Source organism: Corapipo altera, unplaced genomic scaffold, assembly GCF_003945725.1.
Source record: "Corapipo altera isolate COAL_440 unplaced genomic scaffold, ASM394572v1 268, whole genome shotgun sequence".
Classification (NCBI taxonomy): Eukaryota; Metazoa; Chordata; class Aves; order Passeriformes; family Pipridae; genus Corapipo; species Corapipo altera.
In genome coordinates this window covers 3780125-3806165 of record NW_020884901.1, presented here as the reverse complement: position 1 = coordinate 3806165, position 26041 = coordinate 3780125, and the positions used below count along the sequence as shown (strand labels likewise).

General features: G+C 51.0%; 1 protein-coding gene across 3 annotated transcripts; it reads left to right on the top strand.

Annotated features, from left to right (window-relative positions):
- Positions 1 to 25979, top strand: ADAMTSL2 (ADAMTS like 2). 3 transcript variants are annotated; one of them, XM_027650186.1, is made up of 19 exons: positions 1 to 43; positions 1539 to 1650; positions 2674 to 2816; positions 3419 to 3494; positions 3892 to 3994; positions 5611 to 5756; positions 5858 to 5981; positions 6935 to 7015; positions 8193 to 8368; positions 9311 to 9575; positions 10350 to 10731; positions 14253 to 14356; positions 16221 to 16347; positions 18330 to 18543; positions 20236 to 20391; positions 21773 to 21943; positions 22068 to 22244; positions 23348 to 23492; positions 24736 to 25979. In XM_027650186.1, exons 2-19 carry the CDS (start codon positions 1540 to 1542, stop codon positions 24852 to 24854), a joined length of 2820 nt encoding a protein of 939 aa, XP_027505987.1. In that variant the 5' UTR covers positions 1 to 43; position 1539; the 3' UTR covers positions 24855 to 25979. The 3 variants fall into 3 exon arrangements, with proteins under 3 accessions (XP_027505987.1, XP_027505985.1, XP_027505988.1); XM_027650184.1 differs by having other exon boundaries at positions 9311 to 9653; XM_027650187.1 differs by lacking the exons at positions 1 to 43; positions 1539 to 1650; positions 2674 to 2816 and having other exon boundaries at positions 3402 to 3994; positions 5611 to 5751; positions 9311 to 9653.
- The last annotated feature ends 62 nt before the right edge of the window (positions 25980 to 26041 follow it).

Below are 26041 nucleotides of genomic sequence, written 5' to 3'. Positions count from 1 at the left end.
CCCGGCCCCGGAGCATCGTCCCGCCCGGCCCCGCCACCGCCAGGTACGGCCCGTCCCGTCCTGTCCCGTCCTGTCCCGTCCCATCTCGGCTCCTCCGGACCCTTCCCCGCTGCCCGCCCCGCAAAGGTCGAGCCCCGCATCCCAGCTCTGCATCATCGTCCCCGCATCGCTCTCCCACCGCCGGCGCTCCCCCGGTGCCGGCTCCGCGATGCTGCTCGGCCACATCCCTCCCCGCTTTCCTTAATTTTTCCTCTATTTAACCACGCAGCCCCGACCGCCTGTAGGATAAACTCCGAGCGCGCTCTGGTATTGGCTTCGAGTCAGGAGTGTCTGGGAGCCTTAATGAGAACCAAGTGTAAGGCAAGTCTCAGCCACCTGTCCCCGAGATCCCCGGCCAAGCGCTCTGGGCTCCCATTAATCAATGGATCTGCCTCTTGGAAAGTCTCTTTTGCATGCTGGACCTCTCCTCTAGGGCGCTCGCAGAGCGGATTTGGGGACCTGGAAGCCCTCTGGTAATTTTTCTAAGCCAGATACCAAAGCAGTGCTGGTATTGCCGGCAATTCTGCATTTCCAAAACCGCTACAAAAACCCTTGCAAGGAGAAAAAAAAAAAAAAAAAAAAAAAGGCGGTAGGAAAGAAGCTCTTTATGTTGCAGGTCTGCAGTCCTGCCCCCTCTCCTCCAGGAGCAGCACCTCTCCCACCCCCCTGCTTCTCAAAGATACCGTCTAGCTGCTTTTCAAGGGAAATTAGCTCAGGGGAGGATATTTTTTCTTTCCTTTTCTTACAGACGTGAGCTGCTTTGATTGCCTGGAAGCACGATTTCCTGAAACCTGCTCCTTTCTGGCTCTTGCAGTGAGGTTCACAATAAAACGTATTGTGGTTTTGAGCTGGGTTTTATTTAAGAAAATGCCATTCTGGGTTACTCTCTTTCATGAGGCAGATGGAGAAAGAGATGAAAGGCTGACACTTGGGATACTTCATTTCTGCTCTTTAATTGTGGGGCGTTTCTTTTCTATAAGAACAGGCTCCTTCCCTGGGAATCGATGGGAATTGGAGTGGAACAAATGAAAAAAAGGAGAAATAATGGCTGTTGATTGCATTTTTTTGTTTATGAAGCCTTTCATCTCATTCTTCCAGGAGCAGTTCCGTAAATGAGGATATTTAAATGCACTGCTTTTATGGATCCAGGGACACTTCTAGTTACTTGCTGTGCAACGCTTGCTTTGGTATAAGTCGTGCTCTCTTTCAAGGCAGGCTTGGATTGGTGTCAGGTGCAGCCACTGGAAACCAGTGCAAAGTTGTGGTTTGACAGATAACAACCGAGCTGGGAAGTGAACCTGTACTGTGTTAATGCTTCCACTAATTAAATATAATTTTAGGCTCAAGCCTTTGCAGTCACTGGAGGCCAGTGTCACTTGGCTGACTGGGAATGCTGGAGAACACATGTGCTGTGTAACCCAGGCAGCAAAGCAGCCCCTGCTGCTGGTGGTGGGGCTGGGTGGGATTTTTGCTTAGTACAGTGTCTGGTTGCTTTCTAGGATGAAGGTACCTAAGTGGAGGTGGAGCAGCATCTCCATCAGTGCCCAATCGCAGCTGAAAGGCACCCTGGCCCTTCTTCTTGTGGGCAACATTTTCTTTGTGATAGCTCAGGTAAGAACATCACCTTCCAGGGGGTCCCTGGGCTTTAAAATGCTGCAGTGTCTGAAAGAGCAAACCCTGGGGCTTTTGCAGGACTGCTCTGTGCATGCATCAGGTCTCCAGAAAGCGTGGAGCTTTCTGACTTGGCTTAGCTCTTTAGTTTGGGCTTGTAAGTTGTACCTTTTAAGGGACAATAATGAGGTTGTACTTTTCAATACTAACAGTATTTACAGGTCATTTCAAGGACTCTGAAAGGCTAAGACCTGCTCTAGGGCATCACTCCTAGGTCCCTGCAGTGGCTGGAGCTTTCATTTACTTTGCATGGAATAATTTTATCCCTTTTTCAGTAAGCACAGAAATGATAGCACTCCCCTAACCAGCAGGTGATTCTGGGGGGAAAATTAAGTCCCTCCCCCTGCAATGAGCTGGGATCCCCCAGCAGGCTCTATGCCCCTTGATAAGGGATGTGGATGATCTCATTTGGCCTCTGCATGGCTGCACCAGGAGGTGGGACGTGGGGGTGTCAGGGACCCTCCTGAAGTGACAAACCTGTGCTTGCAAAGAGAGCACACAGGCTCCTCCAGCCTGCTGGCACCCAGTGGCACCCACTGGCATGCTCTCCTGCTGCAGAGGGGTTTTGCAAGGGTTTGCTGAAGCTTTCAGTGAAGCTTTTGGCTGTAACTGGCTTTTCAGCTCCCTGAATTCTCTGTGGAACAAGAGTCAGAGAGCACCAAAAGTCTTGGAGCATTTGGGGTTATTTGGGAGCTTGGTTTTGCCAACTGAGTGAAACAATGAGCATTTCCTTTCCTGAGGAATCCCAAATATTGCCTTTTCATTCCAATTTGTAATGAAAACACAATTGGAAAAATGCAAGACTTCTTGCAGGATGGAAACCTCAGAGTTGACCTCAGCTGGAGAAGGCAATGCCCCGGTCTCGCAGGGCAGGCTGGGAGGGGGATGCCCTCAGTCCCCTCACCCAGGCTCCAGGGTGTGGACACTGACTGCTGCTTCTCTTGCCCCACCTGCTCCATGCAGGACCTGACACAGACCTCCAACAGCCTGGAGGAGGGGGCAGATGTCACGGCATACTGGTGGGGCGAGTGGACCAAGTGGACGGCGTGTACCAGGACCTGTGGGGGAGGTGTCAAATCCCAGGAGAGGCACTGCCTGCGGCAGAGGTACAGCACTCACTTGGGGGGGGGGGGGGGAGGAGACTCCAGCTTGCTGGAGGTAAACTTGATCCAAAATGTTGTTGCTCAGCAAATAAGGGCTGATAGAAAGGTGTCTGAACCCTGTTTGGGCAGAAGGTGCGTCCATGAGGGTGCTGTGCCCTGGGCATCCCTGCCAGGGGCACCAGCCAAGCTACTCCTGTGCTGGCCCTGCAGTGTCTCCAGCAGGGATTAGTGCAGCAGGGCAGCAGACACACTGTAAGCCCATTCCCAAGGCTTCTGGGCGCAGCAGTGAGGACCCCTGTGGTGCAGGGTTGGTTGGGGACCTGCTGATCCCAGTTGCTCAGTGCCTGGCTCTGCTCTCTCCAGGCTGTGTGGTCGCCAAAAAGCACTTTGTAAACTTTGTCCCCAGCCCTCATCCCCATGATACCTCCTGGAGTAGCTGATGCTGCAGGCAACAAAGCCAGAGAGACCTTTGCTACCCACTCCAGGGAGATTGTGTTAGATCTCTCTACTACATGGAGACTGACCTTACAGGGGCAAGGGACAAATGTATCTAAAAAAGGGAAAATTATTTCTGATCCTTGCCTAACCATCATCTCTCTATTCAGAAGAAAATCGGTGAGTGGGCTGGCTAATAAAACTTGCACTGGGACATCCAAAAGATACCAGCTCTGCAAAGTGCAAGTAAGGATATCTTTTGTCTTGTTGGGAACAGTCAGTGTGGGAAGTCGTGTATGGTATTTCTAGGTCCCTCGGAGAGGCAACACCATTTGCCCTGTAGCTGTCACCCTCCTGCCCCTCCAAGCAACTGGGAGTCCCCTTTTTTAATGCCCATCACCATTATGTCAGGACTTTGGGCCTTTTACCTTTTCTGGGGGCCATAAAACCCCAGCTTGGGTGATAATTGCACCATTTCTCAGGGGGTTCCCCCTGGCTGGTCCTGCAGTGGGGGGAGGAGAAGGAGGAGGAGGAGGACATAGCCCTGGATGGGGAAGGTGGTGGAAACACTCCTTGGTCGTGATGTGCCAGAAACTCTTCCTGCACTTTGTTTCCATCAGGATGTTAATGTATCCTATTCTAGGAGTGCCCTGCGAACGGAAGGAGCTTCCGAGAGGAGCAGTGCTCATCATTTAACTCCCATGTGTATAATGGCAGAACATATCAATGGAAACCTTTATATCCTGGTAACAAGACATTCTTTGTGTGTTTCATAATGCTCAGCCAAATATTTTGATAGTTATGATGCTACAGCCTGCAGGAAGGCTCCTCCTCTGCTGTTTCAAAATGATTTTTCAGAGGCACAATCAGCTGTCCCAACTTCAAAGGCATGTTTGGCAGCTGCAGGGTAGCCTAAAAATTGAATAATAACATGAATTTGAGGCTGTAACCGGTGTTGCTCTCAGCTCCTGGGGACCAGAGGGGCTGGAGGAGGATGTGAGAGCATGGGATGGTGATGGGCTGTGCTGGCAGGGAGGGTCAGGCTCACCCGGACAAGTGTCCTTTGAGCCGAGGCCATGACTGGCTGTGCTGTGTTTCGGTGACATTTGTTGCTCCCACGCCTTCCATGTGCTCTGTCAAATGTCACCCAGATTCAGTCAGTCAGTTTGGTCACCTGGGGTGAGCGACACAGAACTGCAGGAACAACCTGCCACAAATCACGGCCAAGTTTTAGAGCTACTGGGTACTCAAGACCCTTCTCCTGTCGAGGAGGCTGCTGAGTGCTGGTTCTTGAGATTCACAGTGCCATTTGGGTGCCCAAAAATAGAGATGGGATCTGTTGCAACTTTATTTTAGTGGCCTCTATCCATACCTAAGAACAATTACTCTCCATGAAATCACTTGTTGCCTCCTTTACTGTGTAACAAGCCCGTCCCTCTCCAGCCTTGGCAGGCTCAGCGGGATAGGACTTGGCCCATGAGCTGCAGCTCCTTGGTGGCTTTGTCCCTTTGCTATGGCAAGGTGACAGTTTCTCTAAACATGTTTGCTCCTCAGGCTGATTCACCAGGGCTTTGCAGTGAATTGCTTTGTGTTTTAGCAGGTGCTCACGTGGCTCCTGGGGGATTTGCACAGTAATGTTTTGACATTGATGCTGCCTTGCTGGGGCGCACAGGCCAGTGGGAACACGACTGCTCAGGATTTGGGGGAGATAAACACTCGGCATCGTGTTTTCTGATGCAAATATGAGTTTGTAATTTGCTTCCTGTGGATGTTGTAAAATGTGGGACTGCTGTGCTGGTGGATGCTGCCAGCCAGTTTTGTCTGCAGAAAGCAAAGGGCGAATTGAGTCCAACATGGGGTGAAAGTTTATAGAAAAGTCATATATTATAAAATGTTTTAAGTTGCTATGGGTTTGAATATAGGCTTACTTATGTCTTTTCAGCAATACATCTGTTTATTTGACTCCTGTATGGAGCGCTGCTATGTGAACATGCATGTTTTTGTGTAATGTGTGCATACATCGCTACTGCAAGTCCCTGCACAGAGCAGTGCTGCTGCTTCAGTGCCTGCCCTGGGCTGATGCTGGTGATGCCACTGGCATCCCTTGGGCATCTCTTCCTGGCAGCAGAGAGGTCTACCAGGCTGTGCAAAGCCTTGCAGCAGAGGGCTGTTACACTGTCAGAAGTGCCATCTCCTGTCTAGCCCGAAACACAAGAGGCGGCAACATCTGAACTGTTGGCTGCTCTGCAGTTGTTCTGTTGCTGCTGTTGTTTAGCTTGGCAGAGGTTCCTTGACTTCTGCAGGATGAAAGTTATTGTGTTTCTGCTGGTTTTGAATCTCTCTTTATATCCTTTCCCCTTAGATGACTATGTTCACATTTCTAGCAAGCCCTGTGACCTTCATTGCACCACTGTGGATGGCCAGAGACAGTTAATGGTTCAGGCTCGGGATGGAACGTCCTGCAAATACACTGATTTCCGAGGGGTTTGCGTGTCTGGAAAATGTGAGGTTGTTAAACATTATAGCAAAAATATTGTTTGTAGCATTCAGAAAATTGCAATGGTGCAATGTTTGCCTGACCCTCAATGCTCTGTTTGTGCATTTTTTAGCCCATTGGCTGCGATGGCATTCTCTTTTCCACCCACACCTTGGATAAATGTGGAGTTTGCCAAGGAGATGGGAGCAGCTGCACCCACGTAACCGGCAGTTACCGGAAAGGAAATTCTCATCTTGGTGAGGCCTTGGGGACCGTGGGCTTTATTTGTATCGGAGGGCTGGTTTTAAAATGTACTTATTTCTTTGGTAGGTGGCTTTCAACCCTTACCAACCACCCAGCTTCAGGGTTTTTTTTCCCCCACGTGTTCTGTGTGTGTTAATGCCACTTGTAAATTTGGGCAGAGAAAGCCTTGTTTAAAAGAAAACCCAACCAAACAGGAATTTTGCAGGAGGGTTGTCAGAAACCAGAGGTGTCTCTGGTTTTGACTGGTGCAAGAGGGTTATGCAAGAGGGTGGTGTCTATTTTAGCCAAAACCAGGACACTCATGACCCAGTAAGACTAGAAATAAATTATTTGTAATAACAGGAAGCAATGATATTTTGAAACACCAGGATTTCAAAAATCAGCAGAACCTACTTGTCCTAAATATAGCAGTCTAACTCAGGAATTGTGATTAATGCTCTCTTAGGATCAGTTTGAGATGGAGCAAGCTGCAGGAACCTCAGTGGCTGTAGGAGGACTTGTCCCATCCCATCTCTTGCCTAGTGCTAAGCAAAGGGGAGTCAGAGGAGAAACCAGCTGTAATTTCTTGCAGGTGTTTTAGGAAGACTGGCTGCCAATGGGATCAATACTGAGCCATGGGACAGCTTCTCTAGCTGACAATATATTTGAAGATAGCTTTTTCTTACACCAGTTTTGATAAACATGATATCTGTGCATGTAAGGATTGCATCCTTTTCCCCCTTTGGATGCATTTTTCCACCACAAACCAGGATGAAATTCCTATTACCGACAAGGTCGTATTTTCAGCTTAACAGTTACCAACATTAGGGGCTTTTTTAAATCCATAACTCCTTAAAAATAACTTTGGGCCCAGGCCAGAGTGTTTACTATGTTGCAGGGACTGTGGAGTGTTTCATTCAGATTATGTGTTACAAAGATCCTTTCATTAATCCGTAGTTTCCCGTAGGCTACTCTCTGGTAACGCACATTCCCGCCGGAGCGAGGGATATCCAGATAGTGGAACGGAAAAAGTCTGCAGATGTTCTGGGTGTGTATAACCTCTTGGTACTTCCCTAGGATGCATGCCTATGCTGGATAATGCTTTTTCCAATGCGAAGCTGGAAGCAGTTTTGTCATTCTAGAATATCCTGAGTTGGAAGGGACCCACAAGGATCATCGAGTCCATTTATTGCAGACATGAGCTAAATCTGTAGTCAATGTAAATCCAACCGTGCTGTCTAAGCCAGTGTGTTGCTCTTCTCTGCAGTCTCTGAGCACCTGGGCTGTGCTTATCAACACTTTGATTGCTTTAATGCAGGAACTGTTGGTCAATATTATTGTGATTTCAGTGTGATGTGACAAACACTCTGGTGCTGGATCACAGATGGCTGAGTGACTTCACCTCTCTTGTGATCCCCTCGACGTTCTCCCACTTGGGGAATGTGCAATGGCCCCATGAAAACAGCATCAAGAGGATGTTACCTCACTGAACTGTTGGTGGCCACACCATCCATCTCATGGTGGAGGTGGCAAAGCTGCTTGGGAGCAGCGTGGAAAAATCTGGACTTGCCCAAGAGAAGCACATTTGCTGCTGTCATGCTCTGCTGCCTCAAAGGCTCATGCCATGTGCAGGAAGGTGGATGCCACACCCTTGGAAGTGTTCAAGGCCAGGTTGGATGTGACTCCAAGCAACCTGGTCTAGTGGAAGGTGTCCCTGCCCATGGCAGGGGATTGGAACAAGACGAGCTTTAAGGTCCCTTCCAACCCAAACCATTCTAGGATGATTCTGTGAATGAAAAAGGCTTGATTTATTTAACAGTTCCTGGGTTAGCTCTGGGTGACCTATCTAGGGCCACTGCTGGCTCAGGTGGCATCAGCTCAGGGCTCCCAAGGAGACAGCTCCTGCCCTTGGCCATCTGACAGGCTCTGTCTGCAGAGCTGGGATTGTTGAATGTTCACCCTGTGCTGGTGCCAAAGGGTGAGAGTAGCCATGGGCAAGTGAAAGCCACATACCCAGGAGCTTGCAATGTACACATGGCCCAGAACTCTGGGCACATACTCGTGTGATTTGTGTTGGAGATAAGTGACCAATGCATTGCAGTGTAGGAGAATTGCTTGTTTTATGACTGTAACACTCTGATTTTATCCCCTGAATGAACAAGGGGCGGTATCACACACCTCTGCTCTTGCATGTGATGGCCCTGACTTTTCTCTCTCGTTTGAAGCTGTGGCTGATGAAGCTGGGTACTATTTCTTCAATGGGAACTATAAAGTTGACAGTCCAAAGAACTTCAACATTGCAGGCACAGTGTTCAAGTACCGCCGGCCCATGGACGTGTACGAGACCGGCATCGAGTACATTGTTGCCCAAGGACCAACAAATCAAGGGCTGAATATAATGGTGAGCTTTGATTTTTTTTTTTTTCTTTTTTTTTTCCCCCCAGGTTCTCAAGGCTGGGGGTGATGGGGAAGAGAAAACCTACACTGGATCAAAGAATGGGTGGCCATGGAAACAGAGTCCTGCCACATGGGCAGCTTGAGGAGGGGAGTGGGGGCAGTGACCAATTGCTTACACAAACCTACTTAATTTGTATTGGTGCTCTCAGGGGCAGGCAGGGCTGTGAGTAATGAATGTGGGCTTGGTAACTCCTCTCTGCAGGGAGAAGATGCCTCAGGCACTGCAGGGGGATTTCTCTTCTACTCCTTGGCATTTGTATCCAAGTCACCTGGCAGGAAAAGTGAAAATAAGAAATTGGGCCAGAGAGCTTAGACAAGTGCATAAAACTTAAATCCCAATTCTTTCCTGAAAGCAAACCATCTAAAACCAGGCATTTGGAGAAAAGTCCCTTAATTTTCTCCTGGGCAGCCAGCCAGAGCCCAACTCCTGAGATCTTCTATGTAGCCCCAGGCTCCTCTGGAGGGGGAAGGGCTGGTTGCCTGGGTGCTTATAAAACATTAGACCAGTAAGAGGTTGTAGTGCCTCAGCTGGGAGTCCCCAGCCCCACTGTGGATATAGTAGCTGGAGGGAGTGTGTGCTCTTCATGAAGCCACCAAAAAAAAAGGCTTTGCCTTTTTTGGTCAGTAAGTTCTGAAGTGGCTTTCCCAAGTCTCTCATCACTCAGCCTGATCTGTGGCTCACAGTCCCTGAGCTGGGACTAATCCCCATGCCAAATAACCCTCGGAAAATTGTGGTGGGTTCCAGTTGGAAGAAGTTGGCAATGTGAAGGAAAGCAGATTGGAAATAGCAAAGTAAATGCTCACCAACTGTCAAGTCCAAGATGAATCACAAGCATTGTGTGCCATACATTCACTGCAACTGCTAATAACTTAATTTGTTTGCTAGGTCTGGAATCAAAATGGCAAGAACCCGTCCATCACGTTTGAATACACTCTCCTGAGGAAGCCACACTCAAAAAATCTGCAGCCCATCTACTACACCTTCTCCGAGTCAGATAGTGAAGAGAGCAGGGAGTTCGATGGGGACGTGCCATTGGGTTTTATCCAGCACAATGCCACCTATTTTGGGAAAATCTCCACGGAAAGGATAGACTTGGAGAACCAGGTGTTTGGAAGGCAGGACACGGAGGAAGATTTGAACTTGAGCAAAGGTCAGGAAACCAATGAGGTCTATGAAAGAGCAGAAACAATTGACTGTGAGCCAAAACTGAAGGGCAAACAACCCCAAGGTAAGGAGGAGACTTGGGCCTCACTGTTCTGCTTCTCAGAGCTCTTGTTGAGAAACGCTCTGTTTCTACCTCTGGTGATCCTGTTGGTTTGTGTTTTGGAAACCTCGGAAAGTTCTTTAAAACATGTCTGCTCATAAATCCTCTTTGCCCTTCAGGTTCTGGTTTCTGGTGGGGGTTGGAGGGTGGACAGGGGGTAAAATCTCCCCGCTGATGCCCTGCTGTGCTTTGCCTCATGCTGAGGACAGGAGGGAGCCCTGGGTACTCAAAACTCCCCGTCACAACATTTTCTGTCAACACCCACCCCTCCCCAGCCCCCAGCAACCTCCTTCCCACTCAAGTCCCTTCAGCATCCCACCCCCAAACTGCCTTGAGTGCTTTCCCAGCATGGCTGCATGTGCTCTGGGGCCAGGAGGGCACCTTCCTTTCCGACCTCTGCTACTGCTTGGGGCAGTGCTGGTGGGTGCTGAGCTCTCCTCTGGCCACACCACAGAGGGAATAAGACCCACAAAGCTGCACACCCTCCCCAAAGGGGTACAATCCCAAGAGATTCCCCCTCCCCAAGAACCCAACTCCTGCCTCTCTTCCCCTGGGTGGCTGCTCAGGCGTGTCCCCGCTGCTCCGGGCTGCTTTCCCCTCCCAGGCTCAGTGCATTTTGTGGTTGTCACTGTTGTTTCCCCCCTGTTGGCTCCAATCTAGATTCAAACGTAACCAGCTCTACTTACCAGACAGACCATGACGACAGAGACTTCGACCCCAGGTTCGCCTCCAGGGAGTTCCTCTTGGAGAATGCCATCACGGACAAGCTGCTGGACAAGGCCTCGGACTCCAAGGAGCTGGTGCTCAACATGACCATGAACAGCATCTTTGCCCAGGGAGACCCCATCAACTCCGTGGGGTCACACATTGACAGCCTCTACGTTGACTACGAGGACACTGATGGGGTTGTGACCTACTCCATCAACAGCACTTACCTGGAGCTGAGCAACGGCAAAGCCACCAACACGTCGGCAGAGACACCGTTTTCAAACACCACGGTCACCGTGAGCAGCCCTCAAGGGAACAGAACCCACAAAGCAAGGTAGGACATGAGTCTTTAATTAAAGTAGTTCCTACTTAGTGTTGTTTTCAACTCATAATAGCCCTGTGCTGAATGCAGGCCCCATTGCATGTTTTCTCTCTGCTTTGGAAGCAGAAGGTAAGTGGGGGTAGGATGACGTATGTGAAAGTTTTCTGTTGGGAGTTAATTTGGAAGGAAGGGCCAGAGGTTTGGGAGCAGAAAGTCAAGAGAGTGTTTAAGCAAGAGGAAAGCTAATTGTCCTCCTCAGTGAGCATTTTGGTAAGTCCATGCTGACATTTGTCAGCTTAGGCCTTGCTCTCTGCTGTCACAGCTTGTTGTCAGAGCCATGGCCCCTTTTGCCTTCTCTTGACATCCTGCTCTGATTCCCCAGCCCCTTCCTCCGAGTTCTGATGCAGCAGAAGTTGGTCCTGGCCCCTTCTTACCCACCCTGTTTACTGCCACCTATGATCCTCCTCCCATGTGATGGCAGGAACACCCATCCAGCACCTCCCAGGCACAGCCCTGCCTGGGAGGTGTTGGAGAGGCAGAGCAGGACACCAGGAGCTCCACTGTAGGTCCTGCAGGAGCAGCCTGGGTTTGTTGCCTCAGCAGCTGCAGAAGCAGCACAGGAGTCACTGCTTGGACAGGAATATCACAAACTCTGCAGTAGCAGCTCATTGATTGATATTGGGACCTTCAGGATTCCTTTAATGGCTGTTTTGAGTGGAAATGTTACAAAATGCCCATACTGACAGCGGGATGTGGCTCTGGGCTTGGTGTGCCATGGGCAGGGGCCTGGAGCAGGAGGCATGGGAGGAGCTTTGGGGGCTGGAGTTGTCCCATCAGGAGGAAGGAAGCTGGAGGGACAGCCAGAAACTGTGCTGGAGGAAATGGGGATGGGAGACAAGGGAAAACCTCTTTGTCCTGGTGTGGGGCAGGGTCAGGGATCCCCATCCTTGGAGAAGGGCAAGGCCCTGTAGGACCAGTCTGTTATTGGGGTCAGCCTAGTTCTGGGCAGGAGGTTGGACTTGAGACCTCCCAAATGCATCCCAGGCTCAATTTGGGATGGATGGTGCCTTTTTGCTCATTTTCATTCCCTTTCAATGAACAAGCAAGGGAAGATCAGCTCTTTGCAGCCAGTCTGTCCGTGTGGGACAGTGTTGGTTGGAGGTGGGGGAGTTTATTGCTTTCTGAACTCTTGTAGGTCTTAGTGTGTATGGATTTACCCAGGTACAGGAGCACCTCACAGGAGCTCTCCCAGAGAGGTGTTCTCTCTCTAGGAACAAATCCCACTGGGATGGGGATGGGTGGGTGGCCCTTGTGCCATGGTAGGGATGCAATGCTGCTTCTCCTCTCCTGGAGCAGTTTAAAAATATTCTAGGATGTATGGAACAGATCCAGGTACCCTTCATCCTTCATCCCATGCTGTGGTGTGCAGCCAGGGCTTATTCTGCAAGAGAACCCACCCTTTTGCTTAGAAAAAACTCCTGAAATTAAACAGAGAAATGTGAGCCCAGGGACTCTGGATGTTGATCTGTGGTGTTTGTGTGTATTTGTTAGGATTATTCCTCTACTAAGGGGAATGTTTTGGGGAAAGGGGAAGCCCAGACCTCAGCTAGGGATGAGGGACTGGTGCTAATTTTTGGTGCTGTTGTTGCTTGAAAAGCAGATGAAAAGCGCAGGCAGGGACGAAAATACTTGATTTCGTTATAAAACTCGTAATAAAGAGAAAAAAATAAAATAAAAAATCTCCCCAATTTAAGGGGACAATGAGCTGCTGTTTGCATTTAGAAGAGAACAAAAGGACAGTTTTGTCTTTGCTGGAAATGGTCAGAGCTGAACTCTACCCTGTGCCCAAATGTCTGATTCCTCTGGAAAGAACTTGTACCCGTGACCTCCTTACGCATAGAAGCTCTTTTTTGGGATCACATACATTAAAGGGACACTGTTGAAAGATTTTTCTGTCCTCAGATGTAGGATAAAACTTATTTTGAAGAATTTCTCCTTTTCAAGGGAGAGGAGTCCGGGTCACAGGATAACTTGGTGCTTAGACTGCTGCCTCAGAGCAGGGTATAGCGTGAAGGATCTAGGTAATACCCTGTTTTCCAGGCAAATTAAAGCACAAAAAGCAGATATTGGGTATGTTTTAATGGATCTTATTGACAAGTGTCATTTGTGATCCCTCTCCTGGCTGGGTGACAGCTGGTGGCACATGGTAGGGACCAGGGGCTGGTGTGGGTCCCCAGGCAGAGCTGCTGTGGCAGATAAAACCCTATTTATAGTGAGTCGAGGTTGCTATTTTTCCACCAAAAAAAAAAAAGTCACATTCATTTCAGTTCCATTTCAAACGCAGGAAGCGACCCTTTGCCAAACTGACAGAGGCAAAATCAACAGGGAAAATGAGATTGTTGTTGTTTTTAATCCTTCTGGAGGCTCAGTGCTGGCGGTGGAAGGAGGGTGGGTCCGAAAGGAAACGGCTGGATTCTCAACAGTGTCCTTTTAAAGGTTGATTTGATAGGCTGGACCTGAACTTCTTCTTACAAACAACTAAATAAGGCAATTTCAGAGCTTCTGCTGCCTAGAAATCATACAAGCTGCATATCTTGCCAGGCCAGAGACAACTGGATATCAGGATACAACCTTGTATGCTATTCCAGTGTAGCTGTTTCAAGGGTTTGAGCAAAGGTATGAGAACAGAATCGAAGCCTTTTGTTGTAAAGGTGCAGTATCCCTGATGTGTTACGCCCTCACAGCCTGGAGGATGCACTGAATGGGGAGAAGCTGCTATTCTTGGTTTGATAAATGCATTTTTGTACACCAGGCTGACTCTGTTACTCCTTTCCCCCATGGCATTCTGTGTCTGAGCACAGCGTGGATCTGAGAGATGCAAATTACCTACCTAAAACAAACCAAAATGAGCCAAAGCAAAGAAAGAGTGGCGAAAGCAGCGGGCAGGCAAGTGGGCTTTGAGAAACGGGCTCATAAACTCCTGTACCATGTGCTGGCTTTGGGAAGGAGTGAGCTGTGGAGATTGGAGCAGCCGAAATCTCTGCTGCATTGAGCAGCACGAGTTGGTTTGCCCAGCCCTGGAGACACAGGGGAGGAGATACTGCACCTTTAGTCACTGTATGCCGAGGGCCAGGTGTATTTGAGCAGAAAATGCAAACTTTTTTGTTAAATTCTGAACTGTTTCTACTTGTGGGTATTTTTATCCCATTCTCTCTATTTCTAGACAGTGGAAGCTCTGCCTCTAACCGGGCTGGGGATTCTACTTGGGGCTCAGGACAGGTATGTTGTGAAACAAACAAACAAATAAAAAATTGATTCAAACAAACAAACCTCCCGAAAAATCAGAAAAACCAAACCCAAACAAAGCCAAACAAAGCACATCCCCTCCCAAACCCAAACCCAACCAAACTGCAGCCAGATGTGTGTGTCTGTCGTGGCCTGTCACCGCTCGCCTTGTAAATGCCTTTTTTGTTTGTTTTGTTTTTTGTTTCTTTTTTTTTTTGTTTTGTTTTGTTTTGTTTGCTTATCGCTAGAAACAGATTGAAGTTGTTAAGAAAGGGCCAAGGTGTGAGTGCTGCTGACATGTACAGGTGGAAGCTTTCCTCCCATGAACCCTGCAGCTCTACATGTACCACAGGTAGTTATATGAAGCAGCCAAATTCTGCACAACCGCTGAAATCACCTGGTGTGTGAGTCACTTTTATGTCTGTTAGGGATGGGAAGGATCTGGTGATGTGTAGGGGATCCTGTGATCTCTGGAGCTGGTTTAGCACGACCCCAGATCTGCTCTGCCCGGGTGTAAAGGCGGGGAGAGGAGCTGGGGGCTGAACACGCAAAGCCCACTGACCCCTCAGGTGTGTTGAGGACCAAGATTTGGTGCCCAGAGTGTCCGTCCTCCTGCAAAACACCCTCCCTTTGGGGAGCTCTGAACTTTGCCTTTGCTTCCCTTGGCTTTGTGTCCCTGCTGGGGCTCAGCAGGATCCCCAAACCTGTGCTGAGTCTCCTTTTTCTTTCCCCTTCCTCCTCTTTTTTAACAGCTTCGAGGGGTTTGAAAAGCTCAGCTACTTCCCCGCAGAGCGAAATTTTGAAGATTGTTCAGCTCTGGCAGGAAACACAATGGCATTTGGCTTTTTGATTGTGTTTTGTTTCTCCCACTCCTTCTACCCTGGAGCCTGATCTTGGCTGCGAGGGTGTAAATCTGGAACAGTGACATGGATGCCAGGGATATCAAAACTGAGCCTCTCTTCTTTATGCATAAATGTCCTCTTTTTGCATAAATTCCTCCTTTTTGCCCCCTGAAAAGCTTCAAGGCACCTGATCTCTCTCCTCCTCCACCCCTTGGTTAGGGGGTCCTGGCCCCTGCCCATCCCTTGTGATGAAGCAGGCATGTGGGTTGTGCACTCGCCTGCACTGCCCCTGAAATAATCCAGATCCTGTGGTGCTTCTGGAATTACAAAGAAGGAAAGAAGGGGGAGAGAGGAGTTTACAATCTAAGGGACTTCTCTTAAAAGAGCAAATGCAAGAACTTTATATTTTCAGCATTTTTTCTTGTCCAACAGACTCACGCTCACAGCAGGAGCTTTGCAAGCCGTCCCTCTCCCCAAGATCTTGTCATCCACATGTTCTGGGACATTTTTGACTTCTTTGAGCCCCTGTGAACAAATTTCTCCCTTCACTGGGCCAGCCTGCTCTGCCCTGTTTCTCAGCAAGCCGAGAGAGGTTTTACTTAAATTTCTCCCTTCTCATTGCCTTTTCTTAATGACATATCGCAGAGAAGCAAGGCCATGTCAAGAGCTGTAGATCTTTTTTTAGTTTCATGTAAACCATATGTTCCTGAGAGCTGCAATTCTTGTTACCTGTAGCCAGAGCAGCCTCCTGGTCCCCAGCCAGGTCCCAGAATGGACTTCACAACATTTACTCTGGCACGGGAGGCTGCGGGGGAAAAGGTCTCGGTCTGACGACACTGGCTGCTGCTGCTTTCAGAGGGGGAGCAGGAGGGGCAGGTGCTTCCTTGCCAAGCCTCCAGGAGCCCTGCCTTGGCCTGGAGTGCTGGATGCACCTGGGGAGCACCTGGCTGCAAACAGGGTGTGATGCACAGAGAGAGTGGGTGGATGGAGAGGGTTGGGGACCGTTTTCTGTCGCCTCCACCCGCAAGGCAGGGTGGGAGCTTCCAAGCAGACTTGTTGCCCTGAGTATTTCCTATAAAAATGTGTTAGTCATATATTGATTTTGGTGGCAAGCCCTGGCAGGGGTGGCCATGCCCGCTTTGGAGCTGGCCAAACCCAACCACGCTGCTCATATTGGCTGGGTGGCCACTGCAGTCCTCCCCTCCCGGCAGCATCCATCCCGTGAGACAGAAAGTCCAGCTTGCTGCTGGAGGAAGTTTGGAAAAACGCAGCTAAAAAAAGAAAAAGAGGGGAGAAAAAAAAAAAAAAAAGAGAGTTTGGATGTCCAAAATCACCAAGCATCCTGTTGTGTGTGTGTATTCTCTTTGAAACTAGGAGTGATGTCCACATATGCAATGTGTGTTCGCTATGATGGGATCGAAGTGGATGACACGTACTGTGATGCCATGACCCGTCCCGAGCCCATCCATGAGTTCTGTGCTGGGAGAGAGTGCCAGCCAAGGTACCACCTCAACAGGGCGCTCCTGGAGGGCTTCCTCTGCTGTGGATATCTTTGGGGGAGGGAATCGGTGTGGATTTGGGGGGGGCAGCAGGGACATCCCGTAACAACCCCATCCCTCCTCCCCCAGTTCCATCTGCCCAAGCTGTGCTGGGTATGCAGCAAGACTTTCCTCCTGAGTGCTTTAGCTCAAGCTGCCTGGTTAAAACTTCCATAAATCCTGGCAGAGTTTGCACCTGGGGCTCTCATTAAGTCCAGCTTTGAGCAGTGCAGGGACATCCTTGCCCTGGCTGAAGTGTGGAGAACATCTGAGTGAATTGGGTGGAAGGGCCAGGCTTGCAAACTGTGCCACAAATCCAGCCCTCTGGTCCCTCCAGCATCCTAAACATCACTGAGGTTTGCTTGCATTAGGGCAAGAGCTGATGCAGAGGGGAACCTGTGCTGGAAGTCCTTTTGAAGGTTGCCTTCTGACATGGCTCTCAAACACAGGGATTGTTGAGGTGTCCTGTGCAGGGGTGATTGTGAAGGAAGACAGGGGAGGAAAACACATGGAGTATAAGATCTCCTCGAACCTCTCATGTTAAGGCTGAGTCAGGGCAGGCTGCAACTGAGGCACAAAAAGTGTGGGGAGGTGAATGGTGCTGCTGCTGGGAACACACCCGCCCTGTGGGCACCGTGGGGACTGTGATCTCTGTTTGCAATAACTCTGTAACTTTTTAACACAAATATTAGGGCTCTTTTCATGCTTAGATTCTCCCACTGGTCTTTCATAAAGCAAATACTCTCAATGGTCTTTCATAAAGCAAATCTTCCTTATGGCTGTGCTGTTCCAGCTCCACTGGAAGAGTTTGCACTGTAAAGGAGAAGAGCTGCCCTGTGATTTACCAGTGATTGCAGCTTGGTGGTGGGTAAACTGGGGAGCACTGGGAATACAAACAGGTCAGCCAGCACATTCCCTAGCACTTGGGCAGATGGGAGGCTGCTTGAGCTGGCAACTCTTTTCCAACAGAAAATGTTAATTTTGACAGATCTGGATGGGGAAGACCTTGGTTTCATCTCCCTTCTGAATTTAAGTGACACCTCTAAATGTGTGACATCTCCCTACGGCTGCTTGTTGTGCCTGGAGCCCCACATGGGGTGTGAGGCCTTGTGGCAGCCAGAGACAGGGCTCTCCTGCTTGGAGAGTGGCAGCAGTGGGAGGCATGGAGGCTGCACAGAGCAGTCCTGCATCCAGAGGAGCTGGGAATTCTGATCCATTTAGATTTTTATATTTTTATCTCATTATTTAATTCAAAATTGCTATTCTGTTGCTGTACTGTAAAAAGCTTGACTTTTTGTGTCTTTATCCTTGGTTTACAAGCTGCTCCTCTCTTGTCAGGACAGTGGTGGCAGGGGACAGTAAGGGACAGGCAGTGCTTGGAGCAGATCCCAGCTCTTCCGGCCTGTCACATGTGGTTAGCAGAGTTACAGTGATGGTGGGATGTGAATGTCTGTCCCACCATGGCTCAGGCAGCTTTGTGTGACATTATTGCTGGGATTTGCAGGGTGATGGATGGCTGTGTCCTCTCCGCGCTTCAGCTGAGCAGGCAAAAAGAGAGAGGTCAAACATGGGCAAAGAGCATGACTGAGAAATGTGCTGGCACAGCCAGGGTCGCAGTGGGGGAAGCTGCAGCCCGTGGTGACAATCGCTCACTTGTCACCGAGGACACCGGGCCAGGCCCTGCTGTGCCATCCTTCCTCCTGACAAGCTGGTTTTTAGCTGCAAGCACGAGCTGGGGTCTGCTGGGTGAAACCACCATATGGCAATGCTTCCTATCCCTTAGGAAAACCTCTCACATCCCTCGGGAAAACCTCTTGTGTGCTGGCAGCCTGACTACAGCTCACTCCTATCACAGCCACCTCCCTCCAGCCGAGGGCAGGCAGGGCTTTCCCGTGGGGTGCTCCCATGCCTGGCGTGACGGCCCCTCTCTCTCTTCCCTCCGCAGGTGGGAGACGAGCAGCTGGAGCGAGTGCTCCCGCACCTGTGGGGAGGGATATCAGTTCCGCATCGTCCGCTGCTGGAAGATGATCTCGCCGGGGTTCGACAGCTCCGTGTACAGCGACCTCTGCGAGTCCGCCGACATCACCCGGCCGGACGAGCGCAAGGTCTGCAAGAACCCGGCCTGTGGGCCCCAGTGGGAGATGTCCGAGTGGTCTGAGGTGGGTCCCTGGCCTGGCAGTGCTGAGGGTCAGCAGCTGTGCCTGCGCTTCTCTGTTCCTTTCCCGGCGTAAAGTCACCCACAGCCATCAGACGCTTGGCCTGTGTGGACACTCACCGCTGTCACTGCACGTGGACCAACGTGCAGCAGGGTTTTTTCCCTCTAAAATGAAGATCTGGCTCCCATATAGGATGGGGAGGTCACTGCCATTGGTCAGTCGTGGGCTGCTGAGACCCTGAGGTAGGGCAGGAGCCCACAGCTCAGATCCTCCCACCATGACTTTCTTGGCAGCCTCTTCAACCCCAAGGTGCCAGGGAGGAGATTCCACCCCACACCCGAATTAAGTTCCTGTAAACTTCCCTTCCTCATCTCCAATTTCTCTGCAGCACATGGAAAACTTCTCCTAGCTGTGCCTTAAGCCGATCCCCAAAGCTGCTGAGATGGTCTGGGAAGGCACAGTGCTGCTCCTGTTCTACCTCACTGGTTTTCTTGGGAAAACTTGTGGAAAGGGTTTGTGCCCTGAATTCCTTTCCAGAAACACCAACAGTGTTCCAGCACAACCCTTACAAACATAAACCCGTGGAAACGACCAAACCAGTGCTGCTTCCTCAGGGTGCCTCTTCCCAAATCAAGCACAGACCTTATTTAAGCAAGAGCAGACTGAGCTCTGAGCCGAGCTGTCCATGGGTGCCAACCTGCCCCATGGTTTACATCATGAGGAATATGACTCTTCCTCCTGGGAAGCTCCCAAAATGCATCTTAGTCATAATTTAAATGTCTCTATTCCTCTGCGAGCTGGTGTGCACAGTTTCCCTGGAGCTGATGGAGTGGCTGGTGCATTCCCTGGTGGTGCAGGATGTTTTGACTTTCCCAGCTGGGTAGAGAGGAGCTCCCTCTGCACGTGCTGGCGCATTTTGTCCGGTGTAGAAAACCAGAGTGGCTTTTTTTTACAGAAATCTGTATTCTCCTCCAGCATGTGTCAGGGACAGATTGCTTGAGACAGTCCTGGAGTAGATTGTTCTTAGCCAGCAGCAAAGCTAATCTCCTTTGGATCCCATCTGAGGTGGGGTGCCAAGTTGGCTGGGGAAATAGGCATTAAAAAAAAGCACATTTCAGGGCTCTGAGGATTAACATCTCGGCGCGGTGCGTCTGAGCGCTGTGCTGTTGACACTTTTCCCTGCTTTACGTTATGCACGGAGCAAATGTGTGTGTGTGTGAGACTGTAGTAACTCAAATCCAGTTCTAAATAATGTCACCGGGCTGTGTGGTGCCAAATTTATCTACAGCATAAAAATCTCAGTTGTGCAGCTCGGGGGAAAAACATTCTCCAAAGAGGGGGAAAGGAGCTGGCTGTTCCTGGGAAGGAGGCGAGGGAGATCTCACTCTGTCTCTAAGTGACAGCTAAAACTGTTCAGCTCTGATCAGGCATTTCTGGAGCCTTGGGTTCCCACCCTCTGGCATCTCCTGTCAGAGAGCACAGCACCCGGGCAGGATGCAGCCCTCCCGCACCTTGAGCTGACGGCTGAAACTGTAGAGGGGGTTCCGGGGAAGAGTCATTTGTGCGTTTTCAGCGTGCGCCTTTAGAGTTTCATGTTGAAGTGTGGAATAAAAACAAACGCAAAGCCAGCGGCTCCCAGCTCCCATCGTGTCGGGAGCCCCGGCTGATGCTGTCCCTCCCTGTCCCCTCCCGCAGTGCTCAGCCCGGTGCGGGGAGCGGAGCGTGGTGACACGGGACATCCGCTGCTCCGAGGAGGAGAAGCTGTGCGACGCCAGCGCCCGGCCCCTGGCAGAGAAGAACTGCACGGGGCCACCCTGTGACCGGCAGTGGACCGTCTCCGACTGGGGACCGGTGAGACCCCGGGGTGGCCGACCGAGAGGCCATCGCAACCCATCACAGATTGCAGGCTGGCTTGTCTCTGGCACCGGGAGTTTTGGGGTTGGGCTTATCCTCCCTGGTAGCTCCCAGCTCCGGCAGACCCGCAGGCAGCCTGTGCTCGGATCCAGCCTCCAAATAATTCCACCGCTTTGGCTTTCTCAATCCTCATGTCATCTGTGCCAGCATTGTCACCCTGGGTCACCCTGACTGCACTGGTGGTGATCCAGCATCCCAGTGGATCCCACAGATTCTCCCTAGGTCCTCCTCGAGGGTCCTGCCTTGCAGGGGATGCGGTGCAGGAGGGGTTAAACCCTGAGACCTGGCTGAGAGCCTTAGTGGGTGTCAAAATCCCTTTGTCTGTCTGCTGCACAGCATTCCTTGGCAATGCTGATGCTCCATGCCCAAAAAATGAACCTTTTCCTTTTTTAAATCCCTTTTCCTTTTTTTTTTTTTATTTTCCCCTTTCTCTTTTCCCTTTTCCCCCTTTTCATTTTTTTCTTCTTTTCCCCTTTATTTTTCTTTCCATCTTTTTTCCTTTCGTCCTTTTTTTTTCTCTTCTCCTTTTCTCTTTTTTTTTTTTCTTCTTCCTCCCCTCTACCTTTTTTTCCCTTCCTGCACAATTCAGCTCCAGAGACCCCCTCCATCCCAAGCTATTTTTACCCATGTTTTGATACATTCACATCAGCTAAAAATAAGTAGTTTCCATGGCAGCAACGGCGCTATGTAACACCAGGAGCCTCTGCAGGAGCGGCCGGGAAAGCGCCGGGGAGCGCTGGCTGCTCCGGGCAGAGCCTGTCTGGCCCTTGGCAGTGGGGGCGGAATATTTGCAGCCACTTCCTTGGTCTCCTTTGCCTTGACCTCTTTGGGAGCCACCCCGGGGTTCCCTGCTTGTGGTGCTTCCCCTGTTGCCTGCCCTGAGAGATGCTGAGTGTTGCTCAGCACGGTGGGGCCATGGCACTGGCACAGGTTGCCCAGAGAAACTGTGACTGTCCCAGCCCTGGAAGTGTTCCAGCCCAGGTTGGACAGGGCTTGGAGCAACCTGGGATAGTAGAAAGTGTCCCTGCCCATGGCAGGGGGTAGAACGAGATGATCTTAAAGTCCCTTCCAACCCAAACCATTCTAGGATCCTGTGATGATGATTAAATCTGTGTCGGCTGTGCTGGGGCTACCTGGGAAGGATCCACTGAGCTTCCCTGTGACTATTTTAAGCTGAGCCCAAATAATCCCCCCATAATTTGTGGAGGATGGGGTTGGGGAGGTGGGGGCCTCTCTGTCTGCACTGTGGGACGGGGCAGGGATGGAGCCCTGCTGCCTCCCCACCCCTGACCGCCCGCCGTGCCCGCTGTGGTTTCAGTGCAGCGGTGGCTGTGGGCAGGGCAGGATGATCCGGCACGTGTACTGCAAAACCAGCGACGGGCGCGTGGTGCCCGAGTCACAGTGCAACCTGGAGACCAAACCACTGGCCATCCACCCCTGTGGGGACAAGAACTGCCCCTCGCACTGGCTGGCACAGGACTGGGAGCGGGTAAGTGAAGCCCCTCTGCAGCAGGGGGTTGGTTTTGGGGGGCAGTGGAGGAGGGGTGCCCTCAGCGGGGTTGGGCTGGGGTGTGCGGGTCTCATGCCCCTGTGCCCCATTCGTGCCCCTGCAGTGCAACACAACGTGTGGCCGGGGGGTGAAGAAGAGGATCGTGCTCTGCCTGGAGATTGTCAATGGCAAGATCAAGACCCGCAACCCCGCTGACTGTGACGTGGCCAAGAAGCCCATGGAGGAGACGACGTGCTTCGAGCGGCCGTGCTTCAAGTGGTACACGACCCCCTGGTCGGAGGTGAGTGGGGAGGGAGCCCGGGGGATCCATGGGAGGGAGATGGGGAAGTGCTTTTCCTTCAAGGTGTGCTCGCCCTGAGCGTGTGAAGCCCTGTCCCCTCATACCAAAGGTCACACTGCCTGCAGAATGCCCCAGGATGGTGGGTGAATCTCTGCAGGACATGGTCCCTGAAGGAGCACCCAGAGGGGCTTTTGCTGCACTGGCAGCCTGGAGCAGAGAGCCTGTCCTGCCGTGGTACAACTGGGACTGGCTGTGTTCAGGGAGAACAGGATTGAGAGGGGGTGCTTGGGGTCAGCTGTAACTTTATTTTTTTTCTTTATTTCCCCTCCTCTTTTTCCCTGGTGCCGCTGTTGGGAGCATGGCTGGGGCTGTGCACGGAGCTCACAGGGGGCTGCCCTGGGGATGCAGGGGTTGAGGATGCAGGACTTGAGAGCACAGGTTGCCCCAGCATCCTGCATGGTCTGAAAGGCAGCTGGGGTTTGGTGGCCAAGGGGCTCAGCCCAGCGAGTATGGGCTTCCTGCAAGCCCTCCCAAACACAGCCTTCCTCTCCCATGCTCCAGGCGCCTCGTTTTGTTTAGTCTTGCAAACCATCATCGCAGCCTATAATTAGCCAAAGCAGCCCTGCTGTAATCCCAGCCTGAAGAGGCATCCAAAGGGCAGCAGGCAGCGAGTGCTGGGCCCAGCAGTGGCTCTACAAACCCACAGTGGGATGTGCAGAGGTACTGACACTGCAGCCCCACTCCCGGGGTGCTGTGGGGGTCCCATGACCTTGAGTTGGCTGCAGCCACCCCGGTCCTACAGAGCAGTGTATGGACTGGGCCAGCTCATTCGTGGCTCCTTGTGAAGGGCAGCAGGAGGAGGGAAGATGTCAGTGCCAAGGATGGGGCCACATCCATCTATCCCTGGGCAGAAGCTTATGGTGTTGGCAGCAAAGATGGAGTAAGGGGCCAGTGTTGTGGTGCTGAGACAAGGCATTCAGCCAGGGGAAGAGTTCTCCTCCTGCCTTAACACCTCCAGCAAGCACATTTTTTAAAGTAGATTCTGGCTCAACACAGTCCCCTGAGATGGCAGGGTATTGCCTTACCCTCTCTCTGTTCCCCAGTGCACAAAAACCTGTGGAATTGGCGTGAGGATGCGGGATGTGAAGTGCTACCAAGGGAAGGACATCGTCCGGGGCTGCGACCCGCTGGTGAAGCCGGTGGGCAAACAGACCTGCGACCTGCAGCCCTGCCCCACAGAGCCCCCAGGTGAGCCCCACTGCTGGCAGCACCCTGTGGCCTTGATTTTCCGTGGATCCCCCCAAGCAGCACTGCCAGCATCTTAGCTTCCACTGCCCCCAGTTGGATAATCATCCCAGAGAGAATGTACGGGGGCAGCTCTCCCTCTGTGCCCAAGTAATGGGGTGCACTGGCTGTTTCTGGAGGTAACCCTGTTAAATTAAGGAGAGAGTTCAGAAGAAGCATGTCCTGACCTAAAGATAAAATGGATCTTTGAGAGCTGACTCGGGTGCTGTTTCTGTGTGATTCCAGCTTAAGCCTAGGAAGTTTCATCTGTGCCATTATTCTAATGATTTTTGGTCTCCGAATGTCCTGTGGGATCTGTAACTATCTCGTTATCTGACTCGTCTGCTGGCTCAAAGTCCCTGTGATCTTTAGCAAACACGCGGTTCTAATCCTTTAATAGGATTTGGGAATAAGGACGATGTGGGAGAAAAGCATGAAAATGGGAGACAGATTTGGGGCCAGCTCCTGGCTCAGTTCTGACCTTACTGGGTGCTGTCAGCTGCCCCCTCTCTTGGGATCAGGATGGGGCATGGAGCTTGTGAGGTGCCTTGTGGCCACCTTGTATTCAACTGCCTGCCTGGTGACCAACCTGGTTTCATGCACCCTATGGATTTTAAGAAAAAAATATATAAATATATATGAAAGTGGAAATCCTGTGGGTATGAAGCAAAATATTGCTCTGAAAGGAGCTGGGAGAGTGTTGAAGCAGCCTCTGGCCTCTTTCCTGTCTCCAGCATCTCACTTGCCCTTAACTCGGACTGTGGCACTGTTGGATTCCCTTTCTCAAATTGCCTCCTTGGGGCAGAAATTGTGAATATGTTGGAGTCACCCTGTGCCCTACCAGGGGAGGCCCTTGGCTTGGGGGCAGCTCAGTGTCAGGCTCCCTTGGTGGATTCAGCAATCCCTGGGCAGCTCCGTTTCACAGGAAAGAGCTTGAGCTTCAGGGCTGGGACCAAATGAGACTCCCCAAGCCAGGCCTGGTGTGATTGAATGGGTCATCCTTCTTGCTCAGGTTGAGAAGCTCCATGGTGTTTTCTGGGGGATGCTGGAAGGTATCAGGGAGGTGGCAGTTGCAGCCAGGGATGATGTGTCGCTCAGCCCGTGGTGTTCAGGGCAGCTGTGCAGGGGGAAAAATGAGCTCATGAGTTTACAATGGCTTATTTTTCATTTCTTTGCCTCATCATGCCTTTTGTGCTCTCTTCCCCAGACGACAGCTGCCAGGACCAGGCAGGAACCAACTGTGCTTTGGCCATCAAAGTGAACCTGTGCAGCCACTGGTACTACAGCAAAGCCTGCTGCCGCTCCTGCCGCGCGCCCCACTCCTAGTGCCGGCAGCACCTCCCTTAGCGAGGGCTCCGTGTTCCATTTAGCCACACATCCCACAGACTGGTGATCAGGATGCATTTGGGTTGGTTTTTATTTCCCCACTGATGCACAACTCCTCTCCTCGTCCCTCTCCCGGGGCGGTGCCAGCGCGACTCAGCGCAGAGCCCGTTGGGAGCCCCCGCTATCAGAGCTGTACATAAAGTCGTGTATATTTGGTTCCCCCAAACTGCAGGTACATCCATGTGTTTTTTCACAAGGTCTGGTCCTTTGGTTTCTTCCCTCTGTGCAAGTTTGGGGTTGGTGAGGGGAAGGTGTGAACTCGGGGAAGTGCAAATTTCCCTCCGCCAAGGGGATTAGTGCCTCTCTCCTAATTTATCCCAAGACCTGCACACTCTTGTTAGCTGCATTTAATGTGGTGGGAAGCTGATTCTCATTTGCTAAATGAACTCAAGCCCTTCTTTGTAATATGTAGGTGTATACTTTTTCAGAGAATTTTATCTTATAATCAAATGTTAGTTCCATAGTCCTTACAACCCCCCCCCGATGCTGACATATTGTATATAATATGGAAACATAACTGCACTTTATATCACAAAAAAGACGTGCTCTTTTTTAATATATTTGTTTACAGACAGTGAACTTTATCCATATAATCATTAATTTGTACTCATATGTATATTTTAATAAAGTTGTCATATTTATGGTGGTATTTTGTTTTATTCTCCAGTTTGTAGTGGGGTACTGGGAACACTGGAGTCAGGACCATGAACTTGCTGGTGCTCAGGGGAAGCAGAGCAGCTTGAACTCAGGGGAATCATGGCTGTTTGGACAGTGATGCAAGGAAAAGTCCCAACAGGGGGGGATTTTGGGACCATTGCTCTGAGTTGCTTTAGGATTGTGTGTGTGTGTGGCTTTGGGAACTGCAACCCTGAAGCTCTTCAGGAGTTTCTGAGCAAAGAGACTTGATAGGGTACCAGTAAGAAAAGGGCCTTTCTGTGTTCCCAAGGGGGTTGTTGCTCTGTGTTTCTCCAGGTGTGACCCTCCAATGTCAGGCTAAAGGCTCACCACCCACACTGGGGTGTGCACCCCAACTGCTGCTGCATTGTTCCCCTCAGCAGCAGGGAGCTCCTGTGCCTGCACAAGAGCTTTTCAAACACCACCCCATGTTTGCAGGTGCAGGGACAAAT